At 37.2% G+C, this 14176-nt stretch overlaps 2 protein-coding genes across 2 annotated transcripts in view; both read right to left on the bottom strand.

Annotated features, from left to right (window-relative positions):
- Positions 1-14176, bottom strand: part of LOC117993116 (protein lethal(2)essential for life-like) — a 182566-nt gene that overhangs the window by 37211 nt on the left and 131179 nt on the right. The gene's annotated exons all lie outside the window — the stretch shown is intronic.
- Positions 24-14176, bottom strand: part of PMCA (plasma membrane calcium-transporting ATPase 3) — a 257807-nt gene continuing 243654 nt past the window's right edge. The window contains exons 24-25 of the mRNA XM_034980852.2: positions 7834-7902; positions 24-1757 (exon numbers count right to left, since the gene is read on the bottom strand). Coding sequence (XP_034836743.1) covers positions 1548-1757; positions 7834-7902 — 279 coding nt within the window. The 3' untranslated portion in view covers positions 24-1547. The remainder of the gene's footprint in view (positions 1758-7833; positions 7903-14176) is intronic.

Consider the following 14176-nt stretch of genomic DNA (forward strand, 5'->3'; position numbering starts at 1 on the left):
GCAAGGTAAATAAAACGACAGCATTAAAAACAATAAAATAGATTTTCATTTATTGTGAGACGAAAAATACAACAATGGGACTTATCACCTAAAATGGTTAGTGGCAGACTGTCATGTCAAGTCAAAACAACTGGCTGTTACTCGAGGGCGGACCCTCCGACAGTATACAAGACTCCTAATTTATGTCTTTCTTCGGGAACTCGTGGTAAGTAACGAATATAACGAAAATATAGCAATATTATACACAAAACGATAACCATGCCATCACTATTCACTGAAACCATAACTAATATTATTATCATTTAAACATGTGAACTTTCAATAGTTTCTCATTTTTTAACTAAGTTTTTTTTAAAAGGCTTTATTGATTCGAAGCTAATACTTGATTACTTACAAGATGTAATAGTTTAGTAGTGTAGCGCTCTACGGGGACAGCTCGTGCGGAGCCCGCGGGCTGCGACTCGGTGGTCGGCACCGCTACATCAAACGTTCTATACAAACATTGAACATGCCGATTGCTAAGTCGCCCGATATATTAATATTTATATATATATATATATATATATAACTAGAACGGCGGGCCACTGCGCGCTCGGCCCCTGTCGGCTCGACTCGTCACTAGGTCCATTAAGTACATGCTTACTTTATAAGTCGAAAATGCCACTGCTGCGATCCTACTTCGCCTATGTCTGTGCCGGCGGCCCCCGGCGCCGCGCGACGTCGCACCACCCGCGCGGCGTCGCGCGGCGCCGGGCGGCGAGCCTCTATTGCTCGTAGAGAAAGAATTCCAAAATCAATTCGTTACACCGTAGACTATATTTTGTTTATAAACTTGAAGTATTTATCAATAATCAATAAGTACATTATAATAATTGAATAATTATTAGTATTTTGTTTCATAAGAGACTAGCATTACAAATAAATACCTTCAGCTATACAATTTTAATGTTTATTTTCTATTTAAACATTTTGAAGATGTTTAAAATGGACTACGTCGGTCCCTCCCCGGGAGGCGCGGGCCGGCTCTCGGGGGGAGACTCGAGCTGATGCGTCTACGCTTCGAGATATGACTTAAATGTATACTTAGATTTAGGGAAAAAGGTCGTAAAAACAAAAAAAAAGTTATTGAAATTTATAACAAACACCTTAACTAATACTTGTTCAATAATTTAGTTAAGTAGACATGGCGCGGCGGCGACGCGGCGCGGCGTACAAACGATGCGGCGCTACAAATGAAATACCTTTATACAAAAGAGCCTCGCCGCTGCGCCGGCGCGCCGCGACAAAGCAATACAAAACATTTCATTCCGTGTAAGAGACGACACGACGCTACGCGAAAACTTTTTTATTTATTTTCAAAAAACACTCGCCCATTCGCTCGTCCTCGCGCTTAAATCTAAAATTAATAATTAGACAATATTTTTTTATTTGTTCAACAGACGCGCGCGGCACGGCGCGCGCGTATAATAATAAAATATTTTCAAAACAATCGAATAATTAAACACACTAGTTAACAATAAGTGGTGCGGTGCGGGGCGGCGCGGCGGTTACACGGCCGTCTCGGTGTGGCTGTGGCTGGAGAGGCGCTCCACGTCCAGGTCGTGCGGCGCCAGCGCGTCGCGCGCCGGCTCGTCCGCGCTCGAGTGCGAGTAGCGCTTGCTGAGCGCCGTCTGCTTGCGCAGCGCCTCGGCCAGCGCCGCGTCCGCCAGCGAGCCGCGCGAGTCCAGCCCCTGCCGGAACGCGTTCACCACGCGGATCTGCGCGCACCACGCGCGTGAGCGACCACATACACGCGCCCACCACTGCTCCGGCCCACGTCGACACACGATACGCGACAATCCCGACTACCACGACGGGTCGAGATGACATCTCAACCTCTCGCGGACTATACGTACATCCTCTATCGACCGAAATTAATCATCAATCTGTAATCTGTCCATAAATGGATATACCTCTTAATGAGACAGCACATGCGGTTGGGGCGGACGACAGATTCCGGAGTGTGACAGTTGGCATAAAAATCAAGGAATTCAACGTCACTGTCACCCCACCGCAACCCTCACCCCGCGTCACGAGCAGTCTCAGTCAAGCGGTACGCCTGTTTGGTATAGGAAAAACGAGGAAAAATTACTTAGCGACGTTCGCGTTGTCATCGTCAAAGACAATACAATTAAAAAAAAATAACAACGTTGTTTAGCAATTTATCGACAGATCACAGATGGATTGCTTATATTATATTGATTTCAGCCGTAAATCTGTTAGGAATTGGTATTTTTGCACTGGCCTCTTTAGCAATACCTAAGTAACTAATATAATAACGCTCTATTTAGCAAGAGTAAAATATAAAAGTATTAAGTATGTAAATGAAAATGTTTGTAAGAAAACGTGATTCTATAGAGATATGTAGATATATCTTTCTGTCTAAAATGTAACTAGGTTGGCAGCCAGAGCAAAACATACTCAATCCCTCATCTAGTCAAAAAATCTAATTTTGAATCTGCAAAACGTATCGTGTGCCAATAAGTTATCTCTTCACTATCTCACTTGAGCGATAAACTTAAGTTCCATCTATCAAAGTTTTCTTTCTTCGTAAAAAAATCTTAAATGTTGAATACTGAAACGTTGCTTAATACATAAGATCATCCTAATTTTCAAAAAGTAATTCAAAAGTACTTTTAAAAGTTTAATTGAATAAAAAATATTTTTATTTAAATATTTATTTATTTACAAACACGAAATGTAAAATGTTTGCAAACGTTAAAAACAGACACGTCTTAATATTTTGTGAAGTTCTCAAGTAGGCATTAACGCTGAGATCTATAGAGCGTACTTTGACTTTGCTTAGACTTGCGGTTAAAGAATTTATTCTCAAAAGAAATCAGATATACAAATGTCACTTAATGAGAAATTATAGTAACAAACTTAAGCTAATTTTATCTTTCGGCACAGCGCGGTGGTAAGCAACAACACGATCGTAAAATAGACTTAAGACACTGTTAAAACGAGACGTTATATGGCCTTAACGAGGAAATCCGTAGGAGAACCAGAGTGACCGACATAGCCCAACGAATTAGCCAGCTGAAGTGGCAGTGGGCAGGCCACGTCTGCCGCAGAACCGATGGCCGATGGGGCAGACGTGTTCTGGAGTGGAGACAGCGTATCAGCAAGCGCAGTGTGGGACGACCTCCAACCCGCTGGACTGACGACCTTAAGAAGATAGCGGGAAGTGGGTGGATGAGGAAGGCGGAGGATCGTGTGTGGTGGCGTGCTCTTGGGAAGGCCTATGTCCAGCAGTGGACGCAAACAGGCTGATTGATTTATATGGCTGGCATAAATTCGTCTCGTTTTAAACGTTTCATGAAACTTAAGTCTGAGCTATGTCAAAGTACGATCTCAGCCTAAGAGACGGGTTAGTAATAATATTATGTTTCCTCACAATCGCTCAAATGATCTAGTGTTTTTATTGTTTCAAAACTGGTACAGAAACAATGGGAACAATTTGGAGTTTGTACATATTAGCCCACACTAATAAAAAAATACACACTGTTTATACCTGGCCTTATATCATACATTTGACTTGTACAAAGTCAGGTGTTATTATATACCGACGTATATAAAAAAATCTTTTGCATAACAGTTGTGTATATATTTATTAGTAAGAGTCTAACAATGTGCCAATATCTGTGAGAGAATTGTGAACATTTTACCAGATCATAAAATGATCAAAAATATTACATAGGGAGAGTCTAGAAACACTTAAGACGTGGGCCAGAGCAATAAAAATATAAAAATTCAGTAGCGACACCTTCTGATTCGCCACCAAATGTTTTCATGGACAAAACATTCCAGTTTTATATTCAAACGAGCTATATATAGTATTTAAAATTTTGCACTCAACTACAAAATTCACGCACATTTTTGACAAACTATAAAAAATTACAGGTGTACCGCTCGCTTGACTGAGACAGCTCGCGAGGTATGGTGCGGGTTGCGGGAGAGTGCCAATGACGTGGACTGTTGAGAGCCTTGATTCTTACATCAACTGTCACCCTTCCGCAACCCGCGCGCTCTACCTCATGAGCAGTCTCTGTGAAATGGTAGGTATACCTATTGGGTGGGCAATTTTACTTTTGAATATCTCTGCTTAGTATTATGTACAGTGCTTCAGGTAAATTTGTTTTAGCCATGAAAATATCAAAAGGTGAAAAATCACAAGGGGCAGCAATCATACAAAAAATGTACATCTGTCGGAATAAACAAATATAAGCACACCGAGCCATTAAAAGAAAGGCGAGAAGCGGTAGGTAATTCAAAATTCCAGTCACAGATCCAGTAGGTGCTGAGACGGGGACAAAGGCACCGAAATGAAGGCCCTACCACCAAATTGATTATCACATGGTGAACACCCAATCGTTGCTATTGGTTAATTCTTGGTTTTGCTAAAATGGGGTGATTTAGCTGAGGAAAAGCGTCAGTCAGGCAAGAATTGTGATTGGTTGACACTCTTCTTTCAGATTTTGTAAAATTAAGACAATAACAACGATTGCAATGTGATACTCAAAATTGTGGTGTAAACTGAGTATCTACTAATTTCGTGAACCTGTAGTGCTTCCGTCATAATAGATACGTTGCCTGCGGTGCTCTGAAAAAAGTAGGTACGTATTTTCAGCGTGGTTTTCACCTTGTAGCCTTAAAACCTGAAGCTGGGTTTGAGCAGTCGCAGTTTGTGTCTAGGCTGCTTACGGTTGCGAAGAGGAATTAAAAGGTAGGTAGTTAATTCAGTGACCACGGTTGCAGACAACTCTTGCATCTCTGCAGTTCAGGACAGGTTCGTGAAGGTAATAGACACCCAGTTTAAATATTTTTTTTCGAGTGGTTTGGTCCTTTTGGCCCCGTCTCCCAGTTTCGTCGGGTGTAGATCCATTGCCGGTCGAACTCCCCGAGATCGCTTCCTCCACGCATGCCATGCAGTGTACACTACCTCCCGTCTCTGAATACATTGTCGTAGCATGATAGTGGCGTGTCGGTGTGATGTGGTTCTCCATGCATTTAGAGATGATCGTACATTGCATGAGCCGCCAGCAATGCAATTTTCAGTACTGAGCCCCGAGTTTAATTTTTTTAGACAACATGATTTGTGCTTATGCCCCCGTATCTACTCAAGTGAAGCGGAAAGAGGGATTCAGCGGACCAATAAAATTTTAAAAGACGCCGTGATAATTTTTTCACGTCATATAATATTAAAAATTAGATTGGTATGCATTTCCGCCCATCTCCGCTTTGATCAATACCGGACCTAAGTAACTGTGCCAACTTGTTACACGTCAGTTTTCAGGAGTGCATTTTTGACACCGTTACCTTTGTGATCGACAGATGACATTAAAGAAATGGTGGGAAGTGGGTGAATGAGGAATACGAAAGACCGGTGTGGTGGAGCGCTCTACAAAATGCTCATGTATATCTTGTAAGTGGACGCATACAGACTGATGAATGGATGGATGGATGGATGAAACTATGGTGACGAAAACGCCCTCTCCAGCCCTCTCTTCCCTCTGGCGCATTCTGGAAGAAACTTTGGTGACAAAAAACGCTCATTCTAGAATACCAGAGTTGTACTGAAAAATGCGTAGCTTGCAGCGCAGTAATGCACGACGTATCTTGTATACTCTGTGACTGCATTTCATCCTCCCTCTATGTGAGCGAATCGCGAAGCCTTATCTATAGCCCTACGCTATGCACGTACGAAGCAACACTGATTGCGACTTGTCACCCGGATAAAGCAGAAGCTAACGTCACCTAGTATATCGCCTGCTTAGAATATTCGAGAAGCGTCTCTAACCTATAATAAATCTAAAAGCTTTTGATGGAGTCCAATGGATTTCTGTTTAAAAGCTTCCATGACGAATCCCTGGCGATTAGTTTTTTTTGGGAATTTAGTGCAAAGTATGAGGCAACGAAATATATACAATTAAATACTAATCAGCTAAAATGATGACGCCAGAAAAAATATGTTTGCAAGAAAACGCTCGCTAAAATGATACTTAATGCATAAAATCTAATGATTGCAACAGATAGCACTAGATTATTTTCGAAATTGCTTTGTATAATATCATAGAAGTAGATATCAATATATTTAATTATTAAATATTCTAGGCAAGCGTAATGATTACAGCGGAATATTTATAGTTTTACTTTAGGACCTATACCTATATTCCCTTTACACAAATATTTTTATCGTTTATATATTATATTAAATTCTCAGTAATAATTTAATACCAGTAAGTAAACCTTCGATAAATAAGTAGGTAGGTATTTAGAATAATTATTCTTCAAACAGTTAAGGATTACATAAGTATCTAACCTAAAAACCCCCAAGATCTTAATATTTCTTCTAGACACATAATATGGACACAAAAAAACTGTATTGCACGTTGAATGGTGAAAAAGATACATATAAAGGTAAATATAACAACAAATTCCAAATAAAACTTTAAAAGTTATTTAGTTTCGGAACCCTTTTGTTTTTGTTTCATATTATAAAACACATGCACGCGGCGTTTATGCCTTCTATGATAAGCATGCATGCAACACTGACCGATTAAATTCAAAAATACAGTACATATAGTATGATAAGGCCCGTCATACATACACAGCTATATATCATATAAACTAGTATAGCTAGATATATTTCTGTTCTAATCATTCTCTAATTATATTATCTTTTCCTAAAGCTTCATTTACGCCAGAGTAACATAATGCGACAATGTGGCTAATTCTTTTGTACACAATCTCTAAACTAAACTAAAATGGCACCTCTAAATCTATTGCTATCCCTTTCATAATGTTGCTTGCGGAAAACGATGGCACTAGATTTAGACCTGTTAATTTAGTTTAGTTTAGAGATTGTGTACAAGAGAATCGGCCACATTGTGGCATGCCACTGGGATGCATTGTACTAAAATCCGTCACAAGAATTGTCGCTGTAATATTTAGTAAATAGAGCGACGCGCCACAAAGTTAATATAAACGGCATTCCGAACCAATGGTAAATTATTTTGACGATTCAGACGCACTTGTAAAAGTTTACTTGATTATTCAACTCTCTATCCTCTTCTATTGTAATGTTTCCAATATATAACAAGCCGCATTGTCGCATGTTGTTGCTTTGTCGTAAAACAGCCTTAAAATTGTGGTATATACGTATACAAAAATATAGAGGTATAATTTTGATATTTTACATTAATATATATTAAAGCTGTGTATGTAAGAGCCTTTACACACAGCGACCTTTGCTGGTGGAGCGCGACAGTCGCAACTACGCACTGCGATACGCGATAGTCGCAGCCAGCAACTTTTGCATACAAACTACTCAATACAAAACAAAATAAGGGCCACCTGTAAAGTTTGTAGTATAATGTAGTAGGTTTCTCTTTAATTCTTTTCTTTTAATAAATGACTATTGCCAATGAAACATTAATTTAATTTAAAATAACATCGTTAGAAACACTTAATAAAAAATCTACAAAGTTATAGTGGCCCTCATTTTGTTTTGAGTAGTGTAAATAGATCAAAGGAGCGCTGTTAACGCGTCGGGTGCAAAGGCTCTATAAGGCTAAATAAGCGGTAGAGTAAAATATATACAAAGACACAGATAGTGAAGTTAAAGGGTCAGTGTGGGTATTATGAACATATAAACAAAATAACAAAGTGACGGATATAAAACAGTTGTAAGTACAGAGTACAAGTAAAAAACAGTTGAAACATAAAGGACAAAAAAGAAGTCAAAAAACAAACGAAAGGTGTTGTGAAAAGAGCAGGCGTTTGAAATCTTACAGCTTGATCGGTAGAAGTCTTGCTGTAGGGCACGGGTATCAAGCGCTCTTGTAACTCGCCACCTATGACCTTCCGGGTGCAATGGGGATCATGGAAAAGAAAACGAAAATGAAGTAAAAAGATTGTCGACACGGAGAGAAGGTGGACGCGGGCGTCCTTGCGTACTGACTGTATCGCGTGCTTGACGATCGAACGGTATTCCAAATTCAAAATATACTAATAAAATATATATATCCAGTCATATAATGTTTTCATACTTGAAGATATCGAAATTATTAGAAGCCTAATGAAACTTCATTAATTTATACATAAATGCTTAATCATCGTGTCCAAGAAATTCATATAAAAACTAAGCATAATTATGTTAATTAATTCAAATTCAGTTTAAAATAATGATGGTTTTGTAGATCAGAAGTGGGATTCAGCTATATGTACATTTTTACTATGAAATGTCAGTTATATGGTAATTATTGAAGTATTATTGATTTAAAATGTTTAATAATATTGTTTGAAGCTCTAGAAATTAATCACAAAACATCGTCTCACGCTGCTGAGCACGTGTCTCCTTTCAAAACGAGGAGCGTTTAAGCCCAAACTAGTCCACGCCGGCCAAATGCAGATTGGCACACTTCACATTTGAGAATATTATGAAGAACTCTCAGGCGTGCAGGTTTCCTCACGATGTTAACTAATAGCAAATAGTGTTACTAGCTATTGCATAGGTATAGAATTTAGAATATCGTTCGATAGTGTAGCTTAGTGATAGACATTTGCAGAGAGTGTAGATACAGGGGCCTGCCCGAAGCAGTGCCTCGAGAAGCGAAACAGGTCTTAGGAAGAAGGTAAATTAAAAATAGAGTAGGTGAACTAAAATAACGCAGGGTATACCCTACAACCGTAGATATAAGAAGCACATTCATGGGTTGTGCACTTAACAACTATATTTATACGTTTCCATCCAGGGCTCCGTTACATCCATAATATATTAAAATCGTGAAATAAAAAGACAAAATAATTAAATTATAACGTAGTAATAAAAAGAATACAATACCGAAATAAACATTGATCTGTAAATACATATTATGTAGCTCTCGACGAGATTATAATATGCGGGTTGAAGCGTTTAACACTCATTTTTTTAAATAAAAACACTGTTTTTGTGCGTGTGTGTTTGTGTTCGTAGTGTTCGCACACACGGTTCTGTGTGTTTCCATTTGTTTCCTTCATGCGATACGAGCTAGAAGCACATTTATAATATTGACGGAGTCGCTCACATACCAGATATCTATAGTTCTATAGTTAAATTATTTTATATTTTAAACAAAACTAAAACTAAAATGTAAAAGCGCTTCGAATAAGGTGATTGCAAATAAATAAAGAACCTACTATAAACCGGTTTTCTAAACTTTCTGATTTTCAAAAAATATTTTTAAATCGGTTTAATTATTATACTATCTAAAAAGCTGATTTAGATAATAAATTCTATAATACTAAACTATTTACATCTACGCAGTGATATTACGGTCATAGCTGAAAATCACCAAGTTTAATTATTCAATAAAATTAATGAATAATATAAACCTAATAATTATTCATAAATAGTTAACTATTCAAACAGCTCATGCTAAGTGTGGCTAATACTATACAAGATTATGAAAGCTAAGCGATCTCTAACATCGAGCTATCGTACGACAAACATTCCGGCCAACGTTGGACACCAACATCTAACACACTCGGCCAACATCAAGGACACACCACACGTCGTAGACGGCCAGTTACCTTGTAAATGCAGCTCCCAACGAGGCACGGGGTGAAATGAAAGTTACTTTGGAGTATAGATACTTTATTACTAAAGTTTAATAAGAGACAAGAAGCATAGAAACAACGAATTGATAGAGTACCAGTTTATACTAGAGATCGTTGGCTGTGTAGCAGAAAATCATGCTCCACTATTTGATTAAAGTGTTTTTAATTATTACTCTATAGGCGTGTAGGAAAAACACTATAAGCGTATTATTATATTTTTTTTGATAAAAGTTTTACTTTTATAACTATCACTTGGTGTACACCAAAACACGTATTAGAATTTTTTCAATATATTTTAGGTATAATATTTTCAGTACTCCCTAGTCTTAATATTTAGTAGCAGGCGAATATTTCACTACACGAAGTGCGTCAAATCATCATTACATACAAACGTTACAAGTTTATAACATAGTCAACGTGAATACAATATATTAAAATTATCACACTGTTATATGGAAATATTTAAATTTGCTTGAGAACGTCCTGGGTCACTAAAAAAAGGAAGAACTAAAAATAAAAAGAGTAATAAAATGTTTGGAAGACGGTGTCGAGTGTGAACAAGTAATTGTGGATAGTGTTCTACTTAGGGTTCAAAGAAAATTAAGAATAGTTTTAACTAAATAGGCAAGTATAATTTTGTTTCTTCTATAACATGCACAGATTAACTATGAAATTTCCAGTGGTTTCCGAGGGTACATTGTTCTAAATACAAGTTCTAATTTAACAATGACAAACAAAATAAAACATTGGATCGCATATTGCTCTCCCGATAGCACAGCCCATGATGCAAACGTTATGACAAACTATGAAACATAAACAACTTCACAATAACACAGATCCAAAGACACAAGATCAACACATCAAATAATGCATTCACAAATAAAATAATAAACATATCAAGCAAATTTAAATATAGTCCAAAACACTTAAGCACTTGGTAGCGGAAAATCATGAGTTTATATTCATACAAAATGGCACATGAGTTTCATATCCTCCATATAAAAATTAATGATCTCGTTATAAATCTTTAACATTAGCACAACACACAACAACGTTATGAAACATCCATTGAGAACTAAAGAAGGAAAGTGGTCATGAATATTTACAGAAAACTAACGATATTATAACCTTCTCGTAGAAAAATAAACGAACGTGCTCATATGACTCACATTTTAATATATCGGCTATAAAAGAATACTTTGCAATATTATCGCTAAAATATTCACTCTAAAAAGGTGCACCATAAGTTAAATCTTATAATATTATTTTTATCTCGCAAAATCTAATATTTTTCTTAGACTTAATATATTTTAGTAAACAATTTTACGACTTAACTAGGTATTCTACATTTACATTTTAAAGAGATTTTATTTACGGACAAGTGAAAATTTTATACGGGGATTATATTTTTATAATAAACTTTTAACTGGCGTTATGTATTGGCAGTTAATATTTGGATCACTTCGATACGATTACAGTAAAAGCTACCATTGTGCAATAATTTCAAAGTTTTTTTAGAATAATAATCATTCGGTAAACACGTACCTATACAGGCATTCAAAGTCTTCCATAGTTTTGTAAAATTTATCAAATAACTTTTGTGTAAATTTAGTTACGTTTGAATAACTTTCGTAAAAATTTAGTTATTTTTGAATAACTGTTGAAAATTTAGTTATTTTCGTTTAGCCTTTATAGTTAACAGTTTAGTTTGTTGTTAGTTTAGTCGTCGCTCTGATGCGACACGGGGCTGAGCGCCGGCAAGGAGCTGCCGCCGGACTGAACGCTGATCCTCCTGTGCTCCGCCAAATAATTATTGACAAATATCCTGCGGCCGGCCAATATGTCCGCTTTTTGCTGCAAAACAACATGACGCACGCGTCAGACAGCAGCGGCGGCGCTGCGACGCAGCAAGCTACGAGTAACAAAACTGCTCGCTGTTGCCAATACCAACTAAAGAAATAGGGTCGGCGGCGTTCCAAAACCAACATTATATTATGTCAACACTATTAAGATGCATATAACAATTTGAGTATTCCGTTTTTAGTGATAAGAAAAAAATGTGCGTAAAAATTTTGTTGCAGATTAAAAATAGTGGTTTGAAAATTGCTGCATTTGTTATCAAACGTAGTTCTTTGGTTTTAGAATTCCGAAAACTACGAGAAGTGAGGAGTTAGCTGTTAGTAGAAAAAAATTAGTAAAAAATGTTTGGATAGCAGTTTCGTTACTAAATAGGTGCCTAGATTTAACTAAGATAGGGGCATTCACACTAGCTGGGGCGGGGCAGTCCAGGGCATCCACTAGCAATGAAAAAATATATAAAAATTATATTATTGTTAAGAAAAAATACCGTGTGGGAAAGCTAAGTAACTACGCAATAAGGTAAAAAGTTTTCCGGTATGTGAGCTACGCGCCGACCGAAGTGTTACCTTTCTATATACGTAGTACGTGGTGCGATCTCATAGGTACAGTTAAATGAAATATCGGTACAATTCAAATAAATACTTTATTTAAATGAGTTTTAATATAAAGAATGTTGTTTATCATAATATATGTCGGTTAAGTAATAATAAGTATACCTAGGTAATGTAAGTCAAAAACAAAATAATGAAATCAATTGATCAAATAAGTACTTACACAACCGAGCAAACGATTAAAAAAAGTTAAAAATAAAAACTAAAGAAAAAGCTCCTCTTTCAAAGTTACAAGATGATAAGTTAAAATGTTTTGTACTTATTTCTAGTTTTGGTGTAAAAGTGGAGATATTATATAAATGATTTTTTGTTATCAATTTTTGTATCTGCTTAAATGCTAAATTTTAGAGGTTTGGTAGTTGTTGTGATGGAGTACAAACGAAGTTTTTTTATTTAAAAAAGTTTGAACACTGGAATTATATGCGTATAAAATAATTAAAGACTCGAGACTCGGTTGTCACGAACGTAACTATAAATTAAAATTTAATATAATATAGCATTAATAAAAAATACTCTCAGATACGCTACCAAACATCTAAGTAATTAAAACAGAAAAAAAATGTTTACTTGTGCATACTCACAGACACCTGTATACATGCATAACGCTGGAACATAAGCATGACCACACTATAAATGCGAAGCCAAAAGAATTAATAAAAAAATTACAATTAAGAAAAGTAAGACAAAAAAGTTGTACCGAATGTTCTAAATACATCTTCAATAGATACTCCGTACTTACAATCTAAATGGCAGCCATTTTGTTGACACGCCATACACAAAATGGCGCACGCGTCACCTCTCGGAGAATTAAGCTGATCGCTATTAAACCGACTACATACGTCCCATAATAGGCACAAAAACCATTTTCAACGCAATTTTTTCAGGAACAGAAAATGCACAACGTAGGGTGTGCTAAAAATAGTGTATCCAACATGGCTTGATACCGCATTTTCAGTACTGAAATATCCGTTTTAAGAAGCTTTTGCTCTTATTATGTGCGAACAGCTTTAGAGAGGTGTCAGGGTTGACCTATACGTGATCTCTGATTGGTGTATACTGATCGATCGTAACTAGTAAAGCCAGAGCGTGTAAGTGTATGTACCGAAGACGTAGACGTCAGACAACGTGCAACACGGGCGCCATGCGTCGCTAGTCTACACTAAGGGCCGGCGCGGACGGAGTAGCGGGACAGCCATAGCGAAATAAAACTCAACTCTAGTTGTCTAGTTACATAAGGCTGAAATTTCGCGAGCACGAGCCTGCTGGCATCGCATCGCTTCCTCAATGCAATTTCAACCGTATTAAAGAATTCCTATAGTTGAGTTTCAACAGTACTAGTTTCTCTGGGTCTGGCGACTCCGCCCGTAGCCGGCCCGACGGTACCTACGACGTCGGGCGGCGTTCCACTCGACCTAAACTTACCGTTAACATCTGAAATAGAGCGACATTCTAAGACTGGGCGGCCCCCACCATAACACTATTGAAAGAAAATGCTATGGAATTTCGCTTCAAAATTTATTAATCGTAAATAGATCTCGTAACATTCTCATACTCGCTAAAGGTTTCGTCTTAACACAATCAGTAGCTCTCTCGTCGAGCGTTGAGTCCCATTCATACTAAACTTTAGGTAGGCGTATACAAGGTCTATCTAGCTATTTTACTTCTTTAGATTACATAGTGTTCTATATTCATATACTCTGTTTAATACAACATTTAGCTATAGGTATAATAATTGTAGATCTAATTGTATCCCAGTTTTAGGCAGAAACGGGGTAAAGTGGTCCCAAAATTTACTATGAAACAAAACATCATCCGCCGCGCGGGGCTCGGGCGCTCAATCACACGAAGCTACTCGCAACTCTAACTATATACTATATCCTATCTAGAAGGTAAACATTACGTAGTCAAATTCTAAAGAATCAGAGTAAAAGTTACAATGTCAAAGGGGATATCTCAAGTCTATACAAAATATCACCGCTCCGATATACATACAAAGACGTCAAAGAAAAATACAGACTTATGTACAAAATAGTTTCGTCCCTGAAATAGCAGTGTTCGACGTTCTT

The sequence above is a fragment of the Maniola hyperantus genome, chromosome 23, assembly GCF_902806685.2.
Source record: "Maniola hyperantus chromosome 23, iAphHyp1.2, whole genome shotgun sequence".
NCBI classification, from domain to species: domain Eukaryota; kingdom Metazoa; phylum Arthropoda; class Insecta; order Lepidoptera; family Nymphalidae; genus Maniola; species Maniola hyperantus.